Raw genomic sequence first — 26,003 nt, 5'->3', positions numbered from 1 at the left:
CTCACACAATTTGATACATATCACCATATAGATATAGATTTGTGCTGATTATATTATTACGATCTATCCTTGTATTTAAATTGCGGATCCCCATAAAGGGTATAAATTGCCATCCCCGTATTGGGTTCCAATAGGTTGACTGACTCTCCGTCCATCCTTATCTGCTGTTCCAGCGCCAGACAAACGGCGGTGACACTACCGACGGAAAAAGCCGTTACGTCCCATTGTTTGGAGTGAAAGCAGTTTCTCCCTATCCATATAATATATAGATATATAGATCTACACATATAAATAGTTTATAAAAGAGTTAAAAGTTTACAAAAACACACTTAAATTACTAAAAACAACGCAACACGCACGGAGCTACTGGATAAGCGTCCTACTCGCGTCGGCGCCATGGCATGTTACCATCCATTATAAATCTCTACCATCTCTGATTTGGTCAGCTTTCCACATTCTGCGGGTTCACCGGCAAGCTGACAATGACAATGACAATGACCCAGCTGACCTTCTACCTCACCTAATGCTGTGAACCTGTTCAAATATTTGTTAATTAAGCAATATCACACTCGTGCTCTTGCTCTTTGCCTGTGGCCTCATCTCTACAACCAAATCGCAGCTGGGCTGATATTCAGGACAATAACAGGTCCACTAATGCCATTTATTGGTTAACAGTAATAAAAATAACATACTATGATTTGTTAATTTTATAAGAGACCCCGTGGACCTTAACTCACTATATATACATGTATATACATGTATTATATATACACAGTGTGTGTGTGTGTGTGTGTGTGTGTGTGTGTGTGTGTGTGTGTGTGTGTGTATACACATATATATGTATATACACATATATATGTATATACACATGGATGGACAGATAGATGGATAGAGTCTCCAGGCTTACCACAATCACCAATCAACATTAAATGGTATCCCCTCATTCTCACCATCTCACAGTCCACCACCAAAACTGTTGCCTCTTTGCAACAGTTTTCCTATTTTTACCTTAATTTCAAATATGTGGTGAAATAAGTTTTGTCTCGTCATGTTACCAGGATGTGAAAGATAAAAACTCTCTCCCCCTCCCTCTACATCTGTAGAAAAGGAGTGTGGAATAGGATTCTCACCCAATCTTCCTCACCTTCTCTCCCTCCCTCTGTCCTTCTTCCCCCATCAATCCTCCCCCTTTCTCCCTCACCACCACTGTGGAATATGATGGTGGGTCACTCTATCTCTCTCTCCATCTTGCCTCTCTCTGCCTCCATGACTCTCACTCCCCTTCCTCCCTCTCTCTCTCCATCCGCTTTCTCTCCCCCTCCCTCTCTCTCCTTCCATGACTCTCTCGCTCCCTCCTCCCTCTCTCTCGCTCTTCTCTCTTTCTCACTCCTCCCTCTCCCTCCCTCCTCCCTCACTCTTCCTCCAAGTGGACGCTAGGTCACTCACTCTCGAGTGACTCTTGATTGAGGAACAGTGAGCTGACATGTCCAGGCTGTGGGGAGACATTGGCATGAAAAATGCTCCCTGCTTAATGGGAAAGTGTGTGAGGTTTGAAATCTCCCAGGGGGAGGGCCGTTGCATGAATGCTGCCCCCCCTCCCACCCCATCCCTCCCCAACACAACCCCTATGTCCCTTTCCGGGAGAAAGCCCCTGTCATGTCGCACACACACGCCCATTCATGGGGAACATGATGGATGTCATTGTTCAACCCCAGGACCCGGTGTTTTTTTTCGGACGGCTGAGGGAAGAGGGAGAAAATAAGTTTGGGTGGCAGAAAGCTCAGGTAAGGCAGGGCAGCAATGAATCACCATTGTGATGGCACTCATAGACCGGCAAGTCATCTGGCCGGCGAGTGTGCTGCTCTACTCGAGCACGGGTAGCGTTGTAACGGCACGCCGTGGACAGTGATGTATCGCGGAGCCGTCCCTGTGCGCATCCATTCGTCAAAAACATTGCTGTTACGTACGGCCCCGCGAAAAATGTATTTTTTCATTTCGGACCAACTTATTGTTTGCTGTTGGAACCATGCCTTAAACTTTTCCAACTTTGACAATCATTGCCTGTGTATGATGTCACAAATCCGAGAATTTTTTGTTTTCATATCTTGACCTCTTTTTCTTTGATGTGGGAAAAAGGAGATTCATCTTTCCTGTGATGTATTTCATGTGTGCAGCAGAGTGAGCTGACTGTTTTAGGTCAACCCCATTGAGGTGCATCTGATTCACTGTCCATGTTCCTGACGTGCGACGGAAGTCAGGAACTTGAAATGAATTTGACCATCATTACCTTTCATACGAGATGGCCTTCTGCTAATGACCGCCCATCAAACTGCTCCGTTACAGCTGGACAGCCATAATTAGAGGAAGGAATGGTATCATTTATGGTTCTTTTGGTGTCTGGGGCCACTGGGTGCTGAGACTGAAGGGTGACTCACGGTCATCATGCTGCTGATTATGCAGAGCGAGAAGGTAAGAGTTACGACCCTTCCAAAGATTATGGGGCGCTCTGAAAAATAATGCGAGGAAATAAAATATCGAGAGGCGCTGTCACAGATAGCAATATTGTCTCCCCCTCGTTGCGGTAAAAAGAAGGGAAGCATGTTATTTTCCAAATGTTTTGCAAGTTTATTCATAACCTGAGAAAAGGTCCATCCATAATTGGTCTCTGACAGCCTCTGCCTCACTTTGTATTTGTTGTCGTTTATCGAGAGAAAAATAACACTCGGCTCGAAACATAATTCTACCTATTCACCTGATAAACTTAAGGTTAAAAAACAACATTCACAGATAGCGTTGTTGTGTCTGATTGGTGCCAACTTATCAGGTCTGTTTCTCAACTTTGCGCTGTCACCAGCTGTCACAGCTCCCTGCGGACAATACCGCGTGTTCAAAGCTCGCATCAATCCCTGTGATTGATGGGGATATGATTTGCTTGTTGTCCTGCGATGAAATAGCCCAACAATCATGATCAGACACAAACAACAACAAACAGCAGGATCCTATCGACCTAATGTGTGCCCTCATAAAAAACATGTCTGCACAGAGTTGGAATTAGAATGAACTCTGTGTGGCCCGGTTTAGATGGCGGTGACACTCTGCATCACCCTGGCACGCGGGCGTAAACACTGCGGGGGGAAGGGGTTCATGTTGTCAGTGGTGTCAATCTCATGGCAGATGATGACATGTGACTTGGGAAGGTAGAGGAGGGGCAAGGCAGCTCTAGCTCTCTTAGTGGAGGGGGACATCTTTTTACTCTCCAGGAGGATGAAACGAAGAGTCGGATGACCCATGGGTGTGCTGTATCTACATGCACCCTGTGTCCTTGTCTCGTCCTGCCTCAAAGAAGGCATGAGTAGCAGCTGCAGGTCCTTCCTGAGCATGCCACCGTCCTCTTCCCGGCACGGGGCGTGGCCTGGCAGGAGGGGGCAGGGCAGAGAAGAGGAGCCCTTCCCCTCGGCCCTGATCCCTAAGCACCTTTTAAGCCAAAAATAAAATAAAGAATTAAACAAATGTGGAAATCGACATAATTGGACAGAGAGGGAATAGTCGTTGGTAGAATCGTGAGGAGAACGTTCGCTGCTCAGCGCAGCTGGAGATATCTCTCACCACTCTCCCATAGGCCTAGTGGAAACCCTGGAAATCTGCTCAAACAGCTTGATGTAACATTTATGCATGAAAAGGTTGTGAATATTAAATTCCAACACGCCTGACTCACATGCTTTTAAACCAAACACACACACACACACACACCCACATAAACACACAAGTATTAAAACAATGTTGTTTATTTCAGAATTTGCCGGAGTTACGTGTTGTTACAAACTATTTTCCAATAACAACTACTCATCTTCTATTTTAATGTGAGACTCCAGGACAGGGGGATTCCTATTGGCAATCGTAATGAAAGGAGAATCCCATTACTGCATTAGTCCTACCCTTTTTTGTATTTTTTTGCAGCGTTCTGGCGAGACCTCTGGGAGATCGATGCATCTGTCACTTTCCTACCTTCTGTGAGCTCCGTTAGGCAATGCCACAGAGGAAGCAGCCAAGTTTCTAAATGATGAATGCACGCTCGCGTGTCCGTAGGGAGATGAAACAAAACTTGCATCAACGGACGATATTGCAGATTTTCAAAATCATCCGTTTTCTTTTTTCTTTCTCCGGCACCATATTGGAAATCTTTATTCTAATTGCATGAATGAATTGCATATGCATTTCTGATAAGCCCACTCTGCCACCCAGGGAATTGTCTAAATGAAAAATCACAGATTCATTTGTGCATATGTGTGTGAGTGTGTGGGTGTGAGTGTGTCTGTGTGTGCGCATATGTTTGTCGGCTAGTCATTTTCAGAACCTTCTTGTCCTCTAGGTGATTGCCTGTTTACCCAAGCAGTAAATCTGTTCAGAACATTACCTCATTGTAAAAATGAAACTTTGTCAATCCCCCGACCAACTGCATATTATAACATGGTATACGGTCACAATAGGAACATACGGCAATACATCAGCTGCTCAACGATGCAGCTCAATGAATTTGAGACGAAATATCGGTATAGAAAATCTGTATTTTTTATTTCTCATAAGGCTGTATTGTAGGTAATGCGATGACATTATATCTACTGGGGATAACTGTATGTTTCTTCAACGTGACTAATACCTTCCCAATGTCGAATAAATCACCCGTAGATTATCTTTGATGTCCGAGGGGGAGACTTGCAAGAAAACGTTCCCCTATTTCACCTCCACAACTGACACGGCGCACGCATACGCAGACACACACTCACACACACACGCCCAGACGCACACACCAACGCATGACGGAACAGTCTGACTGTGGTTCAGTTTGTACTGTTTGCCGTTCCAGTCGAGACGTTTGCGTCGTTGCTTCATTTTGTGCGGGAGTTCTGTACAGTGTTTTTCTTTGTTCTTTTTTTTCTTCTTTTTGAATCGTCCTTATAGAGACTACAAGCATTTTACTGTCTAAAACCGAGAACACTGGCGCATGAGTAAAGTGGACGTTGTTCATTTACAATGAGGCTGCTTCCAAGAATATTCAACGCAAGCAAAAAATCACATGAGAGCAGTTCTGTACACGAGCCCTGGGCGATTTCCGTCTTGATCATTATGTATTCTTACATGTCATCTATATATTCATCTATATATATTCATATATATATATATATAGATAGACGTGTATAGACTCTAGGGTTTATCTTACGTACAAAGAAAAAGGAATGGGGCCATGAGTTACACAGAGCATGCTGCCAAATGAAAGTTCACCTGACATGTCAATCATAGAGCGATGAGATGTGATGCCGCTGGGACACTAACCTCCTGACCTTACAACCCCTTAACCTTGCGACCTTGTGACCTCTTGACCTGTGTTTATTAACTTTATGATGAGCCGGCAGCTGAGCGTGCTCACTGCATGTTCCCAGGTTCTTTCCCCCCCCGGTCTTCTTCACAAAGCGATTGGTCAGTAAGCCGACATGCCAGGGCGGCACTTTTTATTCTAGAAAGGCTTCCCACCGGGATGAGGACGGAAAAGAAAGAAAGATAAAAAAAAAAGAGGGAAAAAACAGATTACTGATATTTACGTAATTCCAACCTCCATTTGCCTCCCGTGAGATGTCCATTGTTCAGATTCATACGAGCAGCGCAGCTCGTTTGCTCTGGTCTGACTGAGGGGTGGTGGGCGAGGGGGGGCAGGGCTTTACATAATGTCCTCACAGCCTTTAAAATAACCCTTCTTGCTTTCAAGTCCTTCTTCTCCCTGGAGAGGGAGTGGGGGGGGGGGGGGAGAGAGTTACCAACACGGGGCTCATAGATCAACAAATGTGTGTGTGTGTGTGTGTGAGTGGGGGGGAGGGTGGATTAAGATCAGTTTTGAATCCTTGGCAACACGCAGGCAAAGCTGTTTATTTGACTCGAGATGGAATCCCTCCTTCAATCCCTGGTAATCCTCGGTCATCCAGTGTCCATGGAGACAGTATATCTAGTTGATATGGCGGTGGAGCACAGTCTCAGGGGGCGTGGGGGGGGGCGGTGGGCCCTGAGGGTCCGAGGGTCTGAGGGTTGGAGGGGAAGGGGTGTTGGTGGGCGGTAGGGGGGGGGGGGCTGGCACGGTGATCAACGTGTAGCGCTGTCCGTTAGGTCCCGGGATGAATCTACAACACAGAGCAGAGGAACAGAGATAAGCCATACACACACACACACACTGTCGACACGCATGGGAGCGCACACGCGCACTCACACACCTATACAGACACAGCCACAATACATTGAGGACAAACATGTGTGTGGGGATTAGACCAAGAGGAAACCCCCCCCGCCCCCCCCCCCCACAACCCGACCCCTCATCCAATCCACCTTTCAGAAGGATAGGCTTTTGAAACTGCCGTGGATTCGTATCAAGCCCTTCTCACCTGCTGCGACCGCCTCGGGGAGCAAATAGGCTGTGTGGGTCCAGACACTGTGTGTGTGTGTGTGTGTGTGTCTTTTCCTGGCTCTTTCTGGTCTATCGGCTGAAATCAAAGTGCTCCGGTGTGTTTCACTGCTGTGTGTGTGTGTGTTGGGATGTTTAGCCCAGTGGCGCTCCTATCTCTGTGTTTCATCTCACATCTCTTTCACCCAAGCCCCATCCCCCACCCCCCCCCCCACTCCCCCCCCCCATGTGTAAACAGCCAATCAGGATGCGAATATGTCCTCCAGCCAGGTCTAACAGCCCGGGGGTAAATGGGTTCGTAGCGGAGTCTGCGGTGTGTCTAAGCGCTGGCCAGACCTATTCAGCGTCGGAGAAAGAGCTGGACCCACTTCAATGGTCCATTGTGGGAGGGAATTGAATGAAGCATCCGTACTAAAGCCAAGCTAAATACAAAAATATAAATCAAATAAAGTAATCCCATTGTGGACATCAGTGACGGCGTCGGTTAATGACGACGACGAGTTAATTCACAAAGTTAGTCAATAGGCCTCATCGAATGCTGAATAACGATAACAATATCCGTGTGAAATGTTTCATCCTTACCCCTTTCTCCTCGCATTGCCTGGGTGTACACATGAATTTCCCTTTCCGAAATTGACACACTGTAAGTAGTGAGAGGAGAGCTGTGGTGTGCTTTCACACTATGGGGCTAATTAAAACACAGCGGCCAGCGCCTCGACCCCACCGCCGCACGGCCCTGACATTTACAAGAGCCCAGGTGGAGGGCCAGGTATGCTGGGCTGGATTAGAGGTTGGGCTCTGACACTCCTGGCCCCTGCTCAAACAATGGCGGTCGGATGGCATCTTTTCCCATGGAGTCATCACCCGTCCTGTGAATACATTTCATCAGGACGTACTTGTGATTCATTTCCCCATTTGCTAATTTAATTGAAGCGTGACTCCGAAGAGGAATAATGGGGTGTAGGCCTTGGGGCGTGACGTATTAGGGTTCATGAGAGCGTTTCATTTGGAGCCAAGTGCTCTGGGTCTCCTTTGTGAATTATTTTTATTTTATTACTGAAACTCCAAGATGTCTCTCAAAGGGACGGGGCGAGACTATTATGACAATCTTTTTGAGTTTTATACATTTGATCAAATGTGACTCATAACCTCTCATTCTCTCTTGTCGCCAGTGGAAATACATGCACCTTGGTTGTGCTCTGAATGTATATATAAACCTCATGACTGTATGTGTATGTATAGATATATATTCAATTCAAAGTGTTTATTGTCATATGCACAATAAGCAACATGTTCTCAGTCATACAATGACATTTTTCTTTTGTTTTCCCCAGACTGAATGCCAACAAAGAAATATATAAAAAATACAATATACAAATAAAATAGAAAAAAAAAGCTGCAACAATATAGAATATACAATTGACAAGATAAATAGAAGAGCAGCAACTAGATGAAATAATAAATTGAAGGTAAAATAAAAATAAAAATCGGAATGGTGCAAATCCAAGAAAGTATGCCGTAGTGCATGAGCAAAATGTAAACAGTGGTGGCAGTCCTGAGGTAGAATAATAACAATAACAACAGACTCCTATCTGTTGTTAAGGAGTCTGAGGGCAGTGAGGAAGAAAGAGTTCTTTAGTCTGGTTGTTTTGGAATTCATACTTCTGTACCTCCGTCCTGAGGGTAGAAGTGTACACAGTCCATGCTTGGGGTGGGTGGGGTCCTTGATTATGGAGGCAGCTCTCCTGTGGATTCGGTGGATGCTCTGCAGAGAGGGCAGTGGGGTGCTGATGATCCTCTCTGCAGTCTTTACCACTCTCTGCAGTCGTCTGCGGTCCAGGGCAGAAGTGCTGCCGTACCAGACGGCGATACAGCCGGTCAAGATGCTCTCAACAATGCAGCTGTAGACGTTTCTGAGGATCTCAGGCGACATGCCAAACTTGTTCAGCCTCCTCAGGAAGAACAGTCGCTGTTGTGATTTCTTAACCAGATGTGTGGTGTTGAGTGTTCAAGTGAGGTCGTCGCTGATGTGGACGCCGAGGTACTTGAAGCTGCTCACCCTCTCTACTTCAAGCTCCCCGATGAACAGTGGCCGAGGAGGACTCCTTTTCTTCCTCATGTCCACTATCATCTCCTTGGTCTTGTCCTTGTTGAGGGTGAGGTTATTGTCCTCACACCATGACACCAGACTGGCCACCTCCCTCCTGTAGGCCGCTTCGTCCCCGCCCGTGATGGGTCCTATCACTGCGGTGTCGTCCACAAACTTCAGGGTGGTGTTGTCTATGCGGGAGGCGACACAGTCATGAGTGAACGGGGTGTAGAGGATGGGGCTGAGCACGCAGCCCTGTGGCGTGCCAATATTTGTGATGATGCTGGCTGAAGTCCTATTTCCATTCCTGACAGACTGGGGCCTGCCAGTCAGAAGATCCTGGAACCAGTCACAGATGGTGGGGAGCAGACCTAGTGTAGACAGTTTGTCGGTGAGAATGTGGGGGATGACTGTATTGAAGGTGTTGCTACAATCCACAAAGAGCGTCCTGATGTAGGAGTCTTTATTTTCCAGATGGGAGAGGGAATAGTGGAGAACGGCAGCGACAGCATCAAAGGTGGACCTGTTGGGCCGGTAGGCATATTGCAGGGGGTCCAGAGTGTCCGGCACGCTGCTCTGAATGTGGGTCAGCACCACTCTCTCAAAGCACTTCATAATGATTGGAGTGAGTGCTTCTGGTCAGTAGTCATTCAGGCAGCTTGGTGGGCTCTTCTTGGGAAGGGGGATGATGTTTGTGGTCTTGAAGCAGGAGGGAACTGTGCAATGGCTGAAAGGTTGAAGATTGATATGAGAACATCAGCCAGCTCGTCGGCGCATGCTCTGAGAGCTCGCCCAGGGATGTTATCTGGTCCGGCTGCTTTGCGAGGGTTGATGTTCCTCAGGACTCTGTGAACCTGTCCTGATGAGATGGTTAGTGGGGGGGAGGGTGCTCCTGGTGTGAGGGCCTCCTCTCTGTGGTGGGGCTGGAGGTCTCGAAGCGGGTGTAGAAGGTGTTGAGCTCATCCGGGAAGCTGTCTGTGGAGCTGATGGTGCTGGTGGTGGTCCTGTAGTCAGTGATGTGCTGCCGGCCTTGCCACTTCCGCCCGGAGTCAGCAGTGGAAAAGAAGCCATCCAGCTTCACTCTGTACTGCCTTTTGGCTGCTCTGATGGCTTTTTCCAGACCATACTTAGCAGCTTTGTACTCTGTCTCATTGCCTGATTTAAATGCAATAGAGCGAGCACGCAGCATGTGGCGTACCTGACTGTTAATCCAGGGCTTCTGGTTGGGACACTTCTTTACTTGTATGGTTGGCACGATGTCGTCAACACAAATACTAATATACCCAATCACATACTCAGCCTAGTCCTGTATGTTGACAGAAGAGTTCTCCAGAGTGGCTGCAGCTTTAAACACATCCCAGTCTGTCTGAGCAAAACAGTCCTGCAGGATGCTCTGTGTCTGGTGTCCAGAGTTTGACTTGTTTAGTCACAGGGTTTGTCTGTTTCAGCCTTTGTCTGTATGCTGGATACAGGAACAAAGAGATGTGGTCTGAGTGCCCGAAGTGGGGGTGGGGTGTGGCCCTGTAGGCGCCACGTATGCTGCTGTAAACATGATCCAGTGTGTTCTTATCACGGGTGGGAATATCCACATGTTGGAAAGATTTAGGGAATACAGTCTTTAAATTGCAGTGGTTAAAGTTGTCAGCGGCGATGAAGGCAGCATCAGGATGAGCTGTGTCGTGCGCGCTGATGACGTCATAGTTTGCTGAGCACTGCTGTGGAGCTGGCGCGTGGGGGGGATGTAAATAGCAGCCAAAAACACAGCAGTAAATTCCCTCAATAGATAGAAGGGACGGCATCTCAGCAGTAAAAACTCCACATCTGGTGAACAATGCTTATGAACAATCTGTACATCTTCATACCACGAGTTGTTGATAAACACACACACACCTCCCCCTTTGACTTTAACGGAGTCTGCAGTCTGGTCTCCCCGGTGTACGGAGTGAGTCTGTAGCTGAATGGCGCAGTCTGCGACTTTGGCTGTGCCTCAATTCAGGGGACGCATCCGTCGAAGGCTGCATTCGAAGGCCGATTATGTTACTGTGACGCGTCAATGTTGTCCCATTTCGACAAATGCAGCCTTCTTTTCCAGGATTTGAAGTATCCACCGCCTGGATCCTTCACGGCCCAATGTATCCCGAGATTCATTGCGAGTTGGATTTTCAGAAATGGCGTCGGAGAGAGCGGAAGCGGCAGTTGCAGCAAATTACATATTTAATGAAAAAAAAATAGAAAAAAAAGAAGAAAAAATATCATTAAAAAAAGTTGGGACTATTTTCAATTTGTAACTTTATTGTCAAAGTTCAATGACATTAACTCGAGCCATATCACATTAAACTAATTAACGTTATATTTTACATAATTATTATATAACGGCTCTATATTTCTCCTCCGCCGTCCGGTTTGAACCGCAGCGGTCAGGGTTGCTAGGTGACAGGAGCGGCGCGTCGTCAGGCAAGGTATAGGGTGTTACGCAAAATTGAAATGCTTCGTAGGCCAGACCGTCTCATTAAAAAACGTTTGTTCGGCCTTCGGTCCGGCCTTCCCGGTCTACGAAGGCCACACCTTCATAGACCCCGTCCTTCGAAGATTGTGTCCCCTGAATTGAGACACAGCCTTTGTCTGAGAGCCAGGTCTCGGTGAAGATTAGAGCGCAACACTCTCTTACTTCCCGATGAGTTGTAATCCTGGCCCTTAGCTCGTCCAGCTTGTTTTCCAGAGACCACACGTTAGCTAGCAAGAGGCTGGGTAGCGGTGGTCGGCTAGCGCAGGCTTTTAGCCTAGCATGTAGCTCCCCCCTCTTGCCCAGCTTGTGTCGGGCGTTTCCGACGCGCTATCCTGGGGTCAGCTAGCTCACTCAAGCCCGGTGTTTCGGGGTCTTCCCGGGATTGATGGTGGTGGCCGCGGTGCCGGATAATGTGTTGTAGCTCCGGTGGTATGGAGCCAGTGAAATCCGAAAGGCTGTGTGTGCTGTCGATATCCAGCAATGCCTGTCTGCTGTATGTGCAGGGCATGGCATGCAGAGAAAGTAAAAGTAGAAAAAGCAAAATGCACACATAAAAGAGGAAAAACACGGCATTCAACGGCGGAGCGAACAAACACGTCTGCCTCGGGGGGCGCCATGGTTACGTCATATATATATATATATATATATACAACATTTAAGTTTTGGGTTCCAGTCCAGATTGACCTCTTCAGAACACAAGCAGTAACAGGAGCAGAAACAGGTTGTTATTGTCGTGGTTCTCTCTCTGTCTCTCAGAATCCACCAGAGGTTTGTTAACACAGAGAAAAGTGAATGCAATGCAAATGCTGTCATTTTAACCCATGTGTACTTGTTCGTGGACATCCGTGGGCGGAATTGTAAATGTGACATTGTGTGTTTGTGAATGTGTGCATGTGTTTTCCTCTATTTAGATTTGTCCCCTTTTCCTTTATTCAGTCTTGTCCTCTGTTTCTGCGGCTTGTGCAAGGATTCCCCGCCTATCCAGACTTTTCTGAGAACTAAGCTGCCTTCATCCTGATTTGTTGGCTGCATTAAGTTACAATCTACTTATCTTCTGTCAGTAAAGTCAGGCAAGGACAATCAGCAATAAGAGTGTAATGGAATCACGGCCGAGCATCTCTCTCTCTCTCTCTCTCTCTCTCTCTCTCTCTCTCTCTCTCTCTCTCTCTCTCTCTCTCTCTCTCTCTCTCTCTCTCTCTCTCTCTCTCTCTCTCTCTCTCTCTCTCTCTCTCTCTCTCTCTCTCTCTCTCTCTCTCTCTCTCTCTCTCTCTCTCTCTCTCTCTCTCTCTCTCTCTCTCTCTCTCTCTCGTCTATTTGGGTCAGAATAAATCAATCAGCCTATCTAGGGAAACCTCTTCTGACACCCCTTTGACAATAAAGCGAATCAACAAAAAAAATGCATGAAAAAGAATTATAGATCCTGTGATATTATCGTTGTTGTCAATGGATACTCAACAATCTCTGGCAGTCCCGGCTGTGTCTGTCTGTCTTTTGACATCAGTGTATCACGTATCATCTCCCATCTCACTTCAGCTCACGTCCTTCTCAAGTTCTCTCTCTCTCGTCTCACCTCCAGAGCTCGGGTTCTCTCTTCCCGTCTGTGTCTCGGTTCGTTCCGTACCTTCTAATGATTGAGGACTTCTAGATGAGGTCACATTGTGATGGGAAGACATGCCCGCCCGGAGTGTCTCGACCGCCAGGGCGCACTTGTGATTCCCCCTCTTTCCGAAACAGAAGAAGGTGACGCGGACACATCTGCCTGTAGGTCACTGTTTCATCGCTCGGACGGACTCGTGTAAAAAGCGCCCGACACGTGTAATTTGGTGGACGGCTTGCCCTCTTGCACCCTACAATAAGCGTTGCCACGGCAACATGTGCATGAGGGCCTGGAGTGGGGGGAAGGCGAAGGTAGGACGACAGATGATGGATCATGCCGTAACAAAAGGGTTCTGCTCTGGCTTCCCCACACGGCTTCAGCGCTTGCCTCTAATTGGAGCGTTTACACGCATGCCACTGTGGCATTCCTTTTGGCCTTCAACGAATGGAGGCCACACTCTGAACCCAATTAATGGATATGGAGTGTTGATGGTTCCAATGATATAACATACCTACCTGGCAAGGATATTATTGCACATTTCCATCACTCTCAGAGGCTTGCAGTGGAATTGTTTAAATGGAAATTGTATCGCCTCTCTTCTGTAATGTGTGATCGTTGTGGTCATTTGGGGGCTGAATATGGGTTGATGTGTCTAGGCAGTGGTTTCTATAATGGATTCACACGCTGAGAGAGTGTGCTTGTGAAAGGTGTCTCCATCCGAGTCTCACTCTTTCTTGTGACATGCCCAAACAGAAAGGTCTGCCTAGTGGACAACCACAGAGCAGAGAGAAAAGAGAGAGGGCATGGAAATGGTTGGTTGTTTGCATTTGTCACCATGCCATCCAGAATTTGTGCCAACCAGTTTCCATGGTTGATTATTTGTGTGTGTGTGTGTGTGTGTGTGTGTGTGTGTGTGTGTGTGTGTGTGTGTGTGTGTGTGTGTGTGTGTGTGTGTGTGTGTGTGTGTGTGTGTGTGTGTGTGTGTGTGTGTGTGTGTGTGTGTGTGCGAGCGCGCTCTCTGTGCTTTAAGTGGACGTAGGCCATTGAGAGTCTCAGAGAAGCATGAGAACCTGCAAGTGAAACAGAAAAACAAAGCCTGGGATCTCTGGCCTGTGACGGAGCAACCACAAATGAATTGATGTGGTCCAGGAGCCAGGGGGAAACCAGCATGTTGATTAAGTAGAGAGGGAGAGCAGGATGAAGAGGCTTCGCCATGTAGTCTGTAGGATGTGGTGTCAGCTGATAGCAGCCTCCACAAGCCCCTTGGAGGGGGATCAGACCAGTGAGAGACCCCCGTGATGGACGACACACACACACACACACACACACACACACACACACACACACACACACACACACACACACACACACACACACACACACACACACACACACACACACACACACACACACACACACACACACATAATGGGTGTACTGGCATATTATGAGGGACCACAGACACACACAAAGCAATGAGCATGTGACAGATTAGTGTGTAATGGGATTGGCTAACGAGCCGCTGTAATGGACGCCACACAGTAACTGATAGCTGAAGGAAGGACTTGAAACAAAGGATGAAATGAGAGAGAAAGGAGATTTATACTGCCGTTACACACTGAGCAGGGACGGAGGAGACCTGCTCAGGGGCTGGACTGGCATATTTGAGTGTGTGTGTGTGTTTGTGTGTTGTGTGTGTTAATGTGTGCATATAATCATACTCATTGTAATAAATGCATATTATGATCATTTACATGGGGGAATGGCCATTTTTTCTCCATTCATATTTGACACTTAATGTCCCGGTATAATTAAACGAGTGTACTTTATTTATGCATGTCTTGCCCACACTTGGCAGTACATATTTAGTGTGGGCGGCGGTGCGTTCAGTGGTTGTGTTACGCCTGCTTAATCATGCACAGCATGTAAACACACACTTGATTATTTCTCACCAAGTATTTGGGTTAATGAGAAGTCATTGAACATGAGTCACCCCCACCGCCACCACTCAACATAGAGTTCCACACAGTTGATGGAGAGCGAGAGACAGAGGCCGAGAGCCGGAGAGAGAGTGGAGCAGAGAGCGAGAGTGAGAGAGAAAGTGTTCGGGAAGGGGACAGCAAAAGCAGGAGAAAGACTAACCTTTACAGAAGCAAGAATGCAGCTCAATTTCTGTTGTAGCATCCTCTGCATTTTGCTTCAGGAAGCTAAAAAGGAGAGTATGGCTGGGTGTTCTGCAAAGAGAGGGTCAAGACAAAATAAAGTGTTCATTGGGAAGGTATATGATAAAAACGACTTAAGGCCTATAATGCCATGGCTCTCTCCGTCTTTGATGTGCCAGGAAGACATATTTTCTCATAGACTCTGGCCCAATAATATCAATAAAATATATATACAAATGTTATAACCTTGGTACGAATCAATTTAAAAGCCATTTGTTGAAATTATCCCTGTATCTAGAGATAGTCCCCCTCCTCTCTCCAAATGAAAGGTGTTAAGTTAGTTAGCATTCACTGTTGCCACGGAGTCTGATACTGAGGCCATGCCAGTCTCCTGACTTTATTGTTGTGTAGATTCCTTTAGCTGTCTTGAATCCAGGCAGACATGTCCAATTCCCCCTATAGTGTAGCTAATTATTTTTTGCCTCTCCTACTAGCCGTGGTCAATCCATAATTCTCCATGTCCATCATGGTAACTCCCCTCACCCTTTTTTGCTCTTTTGTTACAGCCCACGATGTGAACGTTTCCCCATAAAAAAAAATGTACACACATCCTCTCAATGAGGATGATTGGTAAATCGTTGCCGTTAACGTAAAAAATAAATCATCACACTCAAATCACAACTGTACTATTAATTCATATTTTGTGCCATTTTAAATCTACAGGGAATTTAGATCGAAACAAATGTCAACATAAAAGGAATACAATTATTCCTTTTAAGCAATAAATTCTTAGTATAGTCGAGGGGGGGGGGGTCATGGTCAACTCAAAACAAACACTAGGTGTGGATTGATCTTGTATTTGTGTGTGTGTGTGTATGTATATCCATGTATGTGTGTTATGCATGCATGCTCATGGGTGTGTGTGTGTGTGTGTGTGTGTGTGTGTGTGTGTGTGTGTGTGTTTTTTTGTTTCTGTGTTTATTTGTGCAAAGGGAGTGTTGGGGGTTGAGTGGTCAATGGAAGGAATACAAATCAGCGATGAAGCATCCACACGGCTCTGGGCAGCACACTTGACCGCACACACCAGAGGCTCCGCGGCCCTCATTACATCACATCCAGGGTCACCTGACATGGCCCGGTGCCGGTGGGGAAAATCAAACGAAACAAACGGGGACTCGGAGAGAAAGGTGTCCTTAGGCACAGCCCAGCTCTGTTTACCGTCTCATTTAACATGTTTTTTCTTTTCTTTTCTTTTTTTATATCCGTTTTGTCATGACAAAGCCCCAGTATCACACTTTGAGTAGTGCTTGTTGTATAAACGGATGGGTTGCACCCTGCATCGCCCTGCAAATGAGATGAATTTAACAAGGCAGTTCTAAGAGGGACCCAGTGGTTGTGGTGTTGTTTCAGGGGTTGAAAGTAATGTTGTCTCACTGACTGGCTTATTTCGAGTGTAGGAAGAAGTAGAGCACTGAAACCTGTCTGTGCACGACTGTGTGTGTGTGTGTGTGTGTGTGTGTGTGTGTGTTCGCTTGTATATTTGTGTGTGTGTGCAGCACTCTAGGGGGTCTCACCCTCGTGGTCTTGATTTTGTTTCCAGAGGAGCACATCCATCCAGAGTTGTCAGGCAGAGTCTTGCACTCTTCTCCCTCCAGGCACGGCTCCATCTCACACCACCACTTCCCGATCACAATGGATGCTGGGCGGGAGAGAGGGGAGGACACACAAACAGACTTAATTCCCACAGCTACAAACACACCAGCCGTGACTTAATTCATAACCCTAAAGGCAAAATTGCGGTAAAAAGGAAAAATAAGTGCAAAGGATATATATGTTATGTGACGAGATAATGTGATGGTCATAGAGAACATCACATTAATAGATAACCTGATGCGACAGGATAACGGGATGTTACAAGACAATGCATCAGACTGAAATACGTAAACAGACGTTAACTGAAGATCGACGTTCCACAGCAGAAACATGGAAACAAGACGCAGATACCCAGAGAAACCCACACCAAACAATGGAAATACATCAAATCACACACAAACACAAGCACACTTGCCAGACCCACTCCCTTACTTACGCACACCTTTATGCCTACATCTACACCTACACACACCTATACAACGCCCCCCCCCCACACACACACACACAAACTGCATGAGGAAGGCCTCATGAGACCGGCAGTCGTGTTTTCTTCATCTCGTTTGGATCCCGGAGCGATTGTAGCATTTTTGCGAATGGGTATTTGGCTGTTGACAGTAATGTCTTGTACAAACAGAGATTAATCATTATTTTGTTTTGATATAGCCACATTGCATGCGGGGGCCTAATCTCATTTTTAATCAAAACTAATTGCTTCTCATTAACATCCACTAAATTCTTCCTGCAGCTATCTCACAAAACAAATATGTTCCAACTTCTAATCAAGGGCTTCCTGTACCCTAAAAGTGTTTGTGTGTGTGTGTGTTTGTGTGCGTGTGTGTGTTTGTGTGCGTGCCTGGCATGTCTTGAAAAACTTGATTCAAACCCTGAATGGTGGCTCAAACTTTAAACCCAGCGTGATATCATTAATAGTTGTAAAACGCAAACACACACACACACACACACACACACACACACACACACACACACACACACACACACACACACACACACACACACACACACACACACACACACACACACACACACACACCTATCAGGTTTCGATTGGCATTTAAGTAACGAGAACCTCCGGGGGACGTCAAAACCCCTTCCAACTACACACACACAAAGACGCATACACACACACACACCCCATCAACACTACACAACCAACACAAGCACATGCACATGCAAGCAACATCTGTCTCTTTAAAACACTTGTGTTACAATTTAAAAAAAAAAATGGATCTTCAGAAACATTATTGAATTAGCAGCCAATAACATAACTGCTGGCCCAACTGGTCAGAATGAGTACACGATCCTTCCTGTCGCTCCTCATACTCTCTCGCTCACTATTACTCGCTCCCTATCACACGATTTGTAGCCCTTTCACATCCCATCCATCTCTGTAAGAAAAAATCTCCTTTGAGTATCTACTTGAGAGGAGCTTGCAATGAATGTTTTTCAATCTTACATAACGTTTTCAAATCAATATACATGTCAACCACAAGGTTCTTTAGTTTCCAACTGAAACATATGCTTCTATTCCCATTCTAGTTCAAACCAATAACGTTTCTTTCAAGCCTGATTCATTTGTGAAGCTTTAAAAAATGAAACCTAGAATGTTCTCGTCTAGTTACCAAGGTTACACAGGCCCAACAACAATGAATGCTGTATGTATGAGCAACACGTCCTCTCTCGCTGGTGGACGAAAGAGGTTAAAGGGCATTCCCTCTCCGCACTGAATGTATCACAAACACACACAATGACAAACACACACACACTCACACACACACACAAACACGCCTGCGTTAAACTGTATTGCTGCTACTGAGGTTCAAAAACTGTACCGCAACTGAAATAAAAAGTTGGAAAATGAAATCATTACATTGAACATTAAAACCTAGCATTCTTCTACTAATCCCAATCCCACCGGCACTTCCACCTTCTCCTCTAACATATTAAAATGTGAACCAATCTCCTGGTGGATCTTTAATCAGAGCTCCAGCGTGCTGCAGACTTCTCTTCTTGCCGCGTGCTACTTTGTGAGCGCAACCGCTGGGACGAAGCGGCGGCCCTTGTCAAATTGCAGCGGGCCGCTTGGGGGACAGAGGATCTGATCAGATCCATTCAAGCAATACCCTGTGCTGGAAGGGCACCCCACCACCACCACCACCACCTCCACCACCACCACCACCTCAGCAACCCGCCGTACAGATGTCCTTTCATTCATCGCCCTGACTGCGGGACTGCAGAGATTCGCGGGGAGCCTTCGGAGAGGGGAGCTCGGCATTCTGCATGGCGCAATCCCACCACGGACGATTTATATTCATCAATGTGATGGGAGATGGGAGAACCCACTCAAAATTGAGAATGGCAAAGTAATACCTGTGATACCCACCCACCCACATTGAGAATAGGGAAAAAAAAACAAATCGGTAGAAAATGAAATGGGAAGGGAGAGAAAAGGGGTGCATAACAAAGTGGAAGCCAACATGTGGAAGTGAAGATTAAAAGCGGCGGCCTCAAAAGAGCTGCTGATGCACGAGAGCTTGTGTTGCATGAAAGATGGAAAATATTTACACTGCTTCACAATTTCCCCAAAGCTTATATTAATATTCTGCTCATGTCGCCTTGATTATTTATATCAAGGGAGCATATAACTCGTGAAGTATGAAAAAATGCTAAACAGCTTCCATGCAATATACTATCTCATTCAAATGCACCCCTGCCCGTCCGAACATATCTGGAAAGTCTACAGTCTGTCTGATAGCTAAATTTTTCTACCAGATTAGATCAAACATCCTTTCTTTCATACTGACAATAACCAGCATGAAGCAGCCAAGAGCTATTATACTCAACAGCATGGTTATCATGATTAATCACACTTAAATTCTATCATCATTTTTCGCCCAGCACAGCTCATGCTCACCACTCCCCACCTTTTCCGTTATGTCACAAGGCTGACAGTCTTTCTTCATTGAGGTCTTTGAGCTCAAAGGGCCCAAGCAGAGAAGATTAAAGCACAGAACAGGGCCTCATTTGGACACCTCCTATTTGATTGCACAAAAATTTCCGCGAACCAAGGCCCAGGGCATTTGGTGTTCGACCTTGCCCGCTGGAGGAGAGCCATCACTGGGCTTAGATCCACGCTTCCCTCCCTGGTGAACCACTGTCCTCCAATACTCGGGTGCTTATGTCATACCGTAACTACTCCCACACCCGTCGTCAACACGGAGAGGGCATAACCTTCCCCTGACCATCAGAGACTAAACTGACTCTCTATCCTTTTCTCCTCCTGTTCCCTCTCTCTCGCTCTCTCTTGTTCGTGCTCTCTCTCCATGTGTCAAGAGCAGGGACAAGGACGTCAGGCTCTGGACTGCTTTTCCAAATCATTCCATGTGGAGAATGATCACAGCTATTCAGAGGCTTCGTAATTCATCCAGTGCAATGACCGTAATCACATTTCAACCCAGTTTCGACCCAGTATGTACGGCGTCTGTGATGTCTTAGTGGTTCCAACCGCTAGTGCGCTGACCACACAGGCATAACACCTTGTACACCAAGGTTCACTTCCTACGTTTCCTTCTGTCATTCAAACCTTTGTCTTCACTGCCCTGTCAATTGAGTCTCAAACACGATGTGGTTTAAAATGCACACGGTATCTTCATGAAAAATATCCAATTATTCCTTTCAAAGATGACAGATGGTCTGAGAACAACTCCCCCCTCCTCTACCTACCCCAAAAAACATGACAAGCAAAGCTTTGTAACGCAGAGAGGAGAACAAACAGGACAACGTGTTTGATTGAAGATGTTAGCCCCAGTAGCAAGTTGGCTCTGATGGACAAACCACAAACAGCGGGATTTCAACTGATTGGGAAGCATGAAGAGACCATGTGCGTCTGTCAACACAGAACGAGCAGGACGTATGATTCATTGAACTTCTTGAAGTACATAGCAGGTGGCTCATTGTTTGAACACCTCGACAGAAGGAGAAGCGAGGGCCTCTGGCCCCAATGAATAGGAGTTCTCATTTTGTAATCTGGTCGAGCGGTGATCACCAGCGTTGAAAACAGAAGGAGCCCCACTGCAGGGCAACTGTATCGTCCTCTCTATTACTGACATGTCTCCATTGAAAATCCTCCTCCTTTTGTATTGTTGGATATTGTGCCGAGACGCGCTGGCCTACCCCAGGCTGTATTTACACTCTGTCATGTCTCATCCAAAACAAATTGATTGATGAATGAATCAGTCCAGCCAGTCCTTCCATTCATGCAAGCCTTTAGAAATCCTAAAAGGCCCATTTACAGATTTACTTCATTTCTTAAACATCACTCACTAAGCTGTTTAGTTACACAAGTCACTCCCAGTCACACGCGGGCTGGGTTTAAATGCTGCTTGTATCAAGACAAGAGCATGCTTTATGCAGTGGTCATAGTAAAGTAGTGGAGGGGGCCACACGCCGATGAAGTGGATTAGTGAGGGATGGAGATCGAGACCCAGGAACCCAATGACTGTCATTATTCTTCATTCATTCTCTGGGCCTCATACACAACAAACAGCTGACATTGAATAGCTATTCAGGAGGACTAACACTTGCAACAAGGCTGTGGCTCCGTCTGTACAAAAAAGAACTGGATGGCCTTGTGTGTATCTTCTGACCTGAATTTTCCTCATAACAATACATTATTTATTGTTACGACATGTCCATATTTTCCACATCTTGAAGATAAAAATATAATCAAAATTGTTCTTTCATGAGATAATGAATTTACTTTTTTGTACTTTGCTTGCCAGTGTATTTCTTTATGCATAACTATTTTTGGGGTTTATGTCTATAAATAATGGAATATATTCCGTTAACACAAAAAATGCCACACCTCATTAAGAATGTTCAGGTATCTGCCATGTTGCCGACACGCCACACAAAAGTAACGAAAGAGAAACTGATCTGCAGGTCAAATGTTATGAATATAATCACACCTTAAAGTAGTAATACATCATGAAACACTGTACAACCCATTGTTATAAAATGTATATTGGTGTATAGATGTACAACGCACACCAAATCCTATTTTTCCTATGTGCGTAATATTTACGTTATCATTATTTGCTATTGGTCACTGACTGTCGTGTCAGGCTTCCCGTGATCTGCTCCAGTGTGTCTGTCTCTTAGTTGATGTTGTTAAGTGTTCATTCTCCACCAGTCCTTAGACTGTTCCCCTCACTTCACATATATTGCCTGCACCTCATTCCCCTCACCTGTTCATCCTTGTCACAATCTTCCCATATGCACCTCATTCTTCGATCAGTCTCTCCCCATATATACAAGTTCCCTTCCTTTGTTCCCTTGTTTGTTTGTTTGTTTTATTTCTCATGCCCCTTCGTCCTTGGGGGTCCCTGTGGTTCGCCCGTTGTTTGTGTATTTCCTGCCAGTTCTTGGACCTGTGATTCTTTATTAAAAGCCTTTTTCTTGTTTCATTTCCCGGGTACCGTGGTCTGATCTGCATTTGGATCTCTATTTTGTTCCTGCTGCCCTGCCAGCACTGGTCATGAAACAGTGTGATCTTTTTCTAAGTTATCCAGAATTGCTTATGCTACCCCGTCTCAACGACACAACAACCGTATGATTAAGGAGCTGGAAAAAGATCTTTACTGATACTGTACTTTAATGAACGCTTCGGTATGCCGCTATCACAGAGGCTGGCAAGTTGATGTTTAAGGGCTATTCAATGATCACTGTGTGAGGCATGTCGCAGCCTATATGATCCCAGCAGATCTTGGCTCCCTGCTGCCAGAAAAGGACAAATGGGCTTTGCTCGTCTAAGATGTTGTAGGGTGATCATGTTTATAATCAAAGTGAATTCTGGATATAAGAGGGAACATGTCTGTGTCCACTCTCAAATGACTGATTTCTTGCAAGAGGATTGTCCAAATACTGAGAGAACCCTGAGTTGTGGTTATTGAGAGGCTACAGAGATTTGAAGATATACTCTCCCGTTGAACCACATTGTAACTACTACTGCAGCAATGGGTCCATGTGACGTTATGGCGTCTACAGGAATTGATTTTAGCCACAGCAAAGTGAAATACTACAAAAAACTGTAAAATAGGACCTGGGGTGTTCTATAAATCACCAATAGATGTTTTATAACAATGTCAAGTGTTGTATTGGCTGTATTACTCCTTTAATAATGGAAGGGATGTGACGAAGGATCTTCACCTCCTCCCGAGACAATAACCTCTCCTGGTGGGGAAGTTTGAGTTACTCTCCCCTGAGTGTGTGTGTGTGTTGGTGTGTGTGTATTTATGTGTGGGTGTGTGGGTATGTGTGTGTGTGTGTGTGTGTCCAACCTCCGTCCAACCTCTAACTGGATTCTTTGGGGCCCTATCTTGCATAGTGCAATTGACTTTCTACACCGAAGCGTGTATCTTGGCTAGTTTGCACCCGGCGCAAAGCCGATTTCCCCCCGCAGCAAACCTGCGCCCCTAAACTTGCGCCCTGACAGGCGTGTCGGTGAAAAGCAGAGGCGTGTTCCGGCGCTAATGATAGGCCTACATGGTGCTATCTTACAGATCGATTAAGCAGCTGCGCAACTGACCGACAAATACTTGGTCTAAGTGCACTAGCGGATAGCACAGTTGGTCTTGCTATTTTGAAGTACCATGGCAGGTCGGAACTGCAACATAAGCTTACACACCAGTAGGCTATACACATTACATACATGCCAACGATTTGCCTTATTGAAATATTATGATGTGGATTGTGGAATTTTTTTTTTTCCATAGAGGCTGCATGAATGAACATTGTAGTAGGCTATGCCAGGCGTTAAAATAATAACAATAATGAACTCGAGCAAAGTAGGCTATATGCAGCCTTCCAAAACAAAATCTTGTTTTAGGGTAAATGATAACGTTGGTTAAATTATTTGGGAAAAAAAGGCTGATACAGCGGTAATAAGTTGTATTTAAATCAATGCATCTGCAAACACCGTACAGCAAACAAATATTTTCTTGACAGACATCGTGTAAAAGCCCATAACTTTTAGGATTGATTGATTTGATCATGAGAAAACATTGTTTTACCGCGAGTGAGTGTTAAAAAGAATGAATGAATGCAGGCGCGCGTGTGTGACTCCATCTGTTTAAACACACGCAAACTAAACAAGTAACGCATAATACAGTCCATGGCAATGTACGTTAACAGGGGAACACATGCATATTAGGATTAGGCCTGCACGATTTGGGGAAAAATATGAATCACGATTTTTTAGCTTAGAATTGATATCACGATTTTCTGCCAGGATTTTTCTCACAAAATGTAATTTTTATTGCACGCATGAACAATGACAAAAAAAATAAATGGCAGTACCAAACAGTTTTTTGGCACCTCTAGCACGTTGCGTTTCATATGTCCCGTTATAACTGATTAAAGTAGAGTATCAAAAACGGATTGATTTATTTTGTGCATATAGCAGCAGATTGTCTTTAATGCTGGCCTTTTATAACTACTGAACCAACTCTACACACCTGTAAATTAAGGTTAAAAAAATAAAAAGATTTTTAGAAATTAAAAAAAAAATATATATTTATCCACAGAGGTGTGAATCGAGTTTGCGATATTATAACGATTTATCATGCAGGCCTAATTAGGATCCCAAGTCGATAACGATAATGTATACAATACTGGTAAGAAACGATGTGTGGACTGGTGGAGAATGAACACTTAACAACATCAACTAAGAGACAGACAGGAGCGGCCAGAGGGCCGTACATCATATGTGTGTTATTAGGCTAAGTTTTCTTTGCCGAAATTTACATGACGACTCAGTATTTCAGAAGTTGTAGAAGAAAACGCTATTTCATGTGTGAATTAGGCCATATTATTTGGCCATAAACTGAGCCATTTGAAGTATGAAATTCATATGGTCATGCATCTGTCTCATTGGAGACTGCAAACGCACTGTCAAAATATCAACTCGTCAGATTCAAATGCGCTCCTGGCTCTTAAAGGGCATGGGAGACGGCACTCTCATTGGTTTATTGCACGTTACGCCCAAACAACACCTACGGGTAATTAGGCTACTTCTAGGCAACCCTTTTCAGATTTGCGCCGGGCGCAAGAGTCATTTATCCGCCGGTATAATAGCAAAAGCGGCAGAGACCCGCCCACAAGTCTCAGTGGATGGCTGTCGTTCCGAGAACAAAGTATCAATAGGAATAATATATAATTAATAATTACATATATTAATATTATAATAATTTTTCTCATAACACTCACAATGAAACACACTGTTCAGAGAAAAGACACCTGGAGCTACTTGGCGGGGGAATGAATGTCAGATATGGCATAATACAATTTGTATGAACCTCTACCACCCACTCCCCATTCATATTGATAGTGTAGCTAAAAGCTGCTTCGTTCAATTCATAAATTCTTTGTAATATTTATACAATATATGAGTGACTTAATACATGACATGTAGGCTCTGTATGACACAGGCTCTGGAACTCCCTCCCCCCACACATAAAACAGTCAGACACCATTACAACCTTCAAGTCACAACTCAAAACTCACCTGTTCAAACTCTCACACAACGTCTAACTGATCACTGTTTTGATTGTTTGTTTGTTTTGTTTTGTCTTGTTTTTGTTTTATTTATTTTTTATTTATTATGTTTATTTTTTTATTTTTTTATACAATGTCTTGTTTTTTTAAACGATTTATGATGACTATATGCTCTGTAAGGTGACCTTGGGTGTCTTGAAAGGCACCTCTAAATTAAATGTATTATTATTATTATGTATCACTTTGAATAGCCGTGGATGTTACCCAAAATTCCGGTTTGAAATCGAGAGAAACAGATGGAATTATCGCTTATTCCGTCTCCTAGTATATATGTTATGTATACATGTATGTAAATGCATATATACACTTTTTCTCTATGCAGCAGAATTAAGAACAAAAACATTTTAGGCAGCAGGCGTAATGCTAGGGGGTCAATTGTCCCAGGGGGTACACGACTGTTGGGAACCACTGTGCTAGACATACAGAAGGGTTTATTCCTGATCAGTGGCAAGTGCCTTCATCTCTTTTACAAAAGGACACCGGACATGAGAGAGAATGTGTTCTCATGTAAACCAAATTCATGCGTACAATTTTACAATGAAATGTAGAACATGAGGAGGTCTTTTGTGCACATGCTTTTTTTTGTGTGTGTGTGTGCGCGTATGTGTGTGTGGCGCGTGCATGTGTGTGTAGCTGTGTAGGCACATATACTCTGTGGCTGTGCCATATCACCCACCAGGATGAAGGGGGGGTTGCACTGAGAGGCATCGAACGTGAGTGTCTGTGTTTGGCCCAGCGAGGCCTGGAAGAGAGAGGCCGCAGCGTTTGACTTGTTAAAAGGGATGTTCTTCACTAAGAGCCTGCTTGGCCATGACATAACTGGGACAAAGTCCTCCTTGTCAGAGCTAATAATCAATTCCAGCTACAGGGATAATCTGACAGCCGGCCCCCCTGTCAGAGTCTGACACCTCTCCACCATG

At 45.2% G+C, this 26,003-nt stretch overlaps 1 protein-coding gene and 1 long non-coding RNA gene across 3 annotated transcripts in view; one reads left to right on the top strand and one right to left on the bottom strand.

Annotated features, from left to right (window-relative positions):
* Nucleotides 1–15,386, top strand: part of LOC132470734 (uncharacterized) — a 38,573-nt gene extending 23,187 nt beyond the window's left edge. Inside the window, exon 3 of the long non-coding RNA XR_009528700.1 lies at nucleotides 15,366–15,386. This is a non-coding gene — a long non-coding RNA (uncharacterized LOC132470734). The remainder of the gene's footprint in view (nucleotides 1–15,365) is intronic.
* LOC132470733 (chemokine-like protein TAFA-1) overlaps nucleotides 3,768–26,003 on the bottom strand; it is a 112,269-nt gene continuing 90,033 nt past the window's right edge. Inside the window, exons 4-6 of one of the 2 annotated variants that reach the window (XR_009528698.1) lie at nucleotides 16,374–16,498; nucleotides 14,780–14,871; nucleotides 3,768–6,167 (exon numbers count right to left, since the gene is read on the bottom strand). Coding sequence is in view for 1 of the 2 variants with exons in the window: in XM_060069565.1 (XP_059925548.1) it covers nucleotides 6,150–6,167; nucleotides 16,374–16,498 (143 nt within the window). In the remaining variant the exon portion in view is untranslated. The remainder of the gene's footprint in view (nucleotides 6,168–14,779; nucleotides 14,872–16,373; nucleotides 16,499–26,003) is intronic. The other variant, XM_060069565.1, reaches the window with a different exon arrangement.

The sequence above is a fragment of the Gadus macrocephalus genome, chromosome 13 (assembly GCF_031168955.1).
Source record: "Gadus macrocephalus chromosome 13, ASM3116895v1".
NCBI classification, from domain to species: Eukaryota; Metazoa; Chordata; class Actinopteri; order Gadiformes; family Gadidae; genus Gadus; species Gadus macrocephalus.
This window is presented reverse-complemented; position numbering and strand designations above follow the sequence as displayed.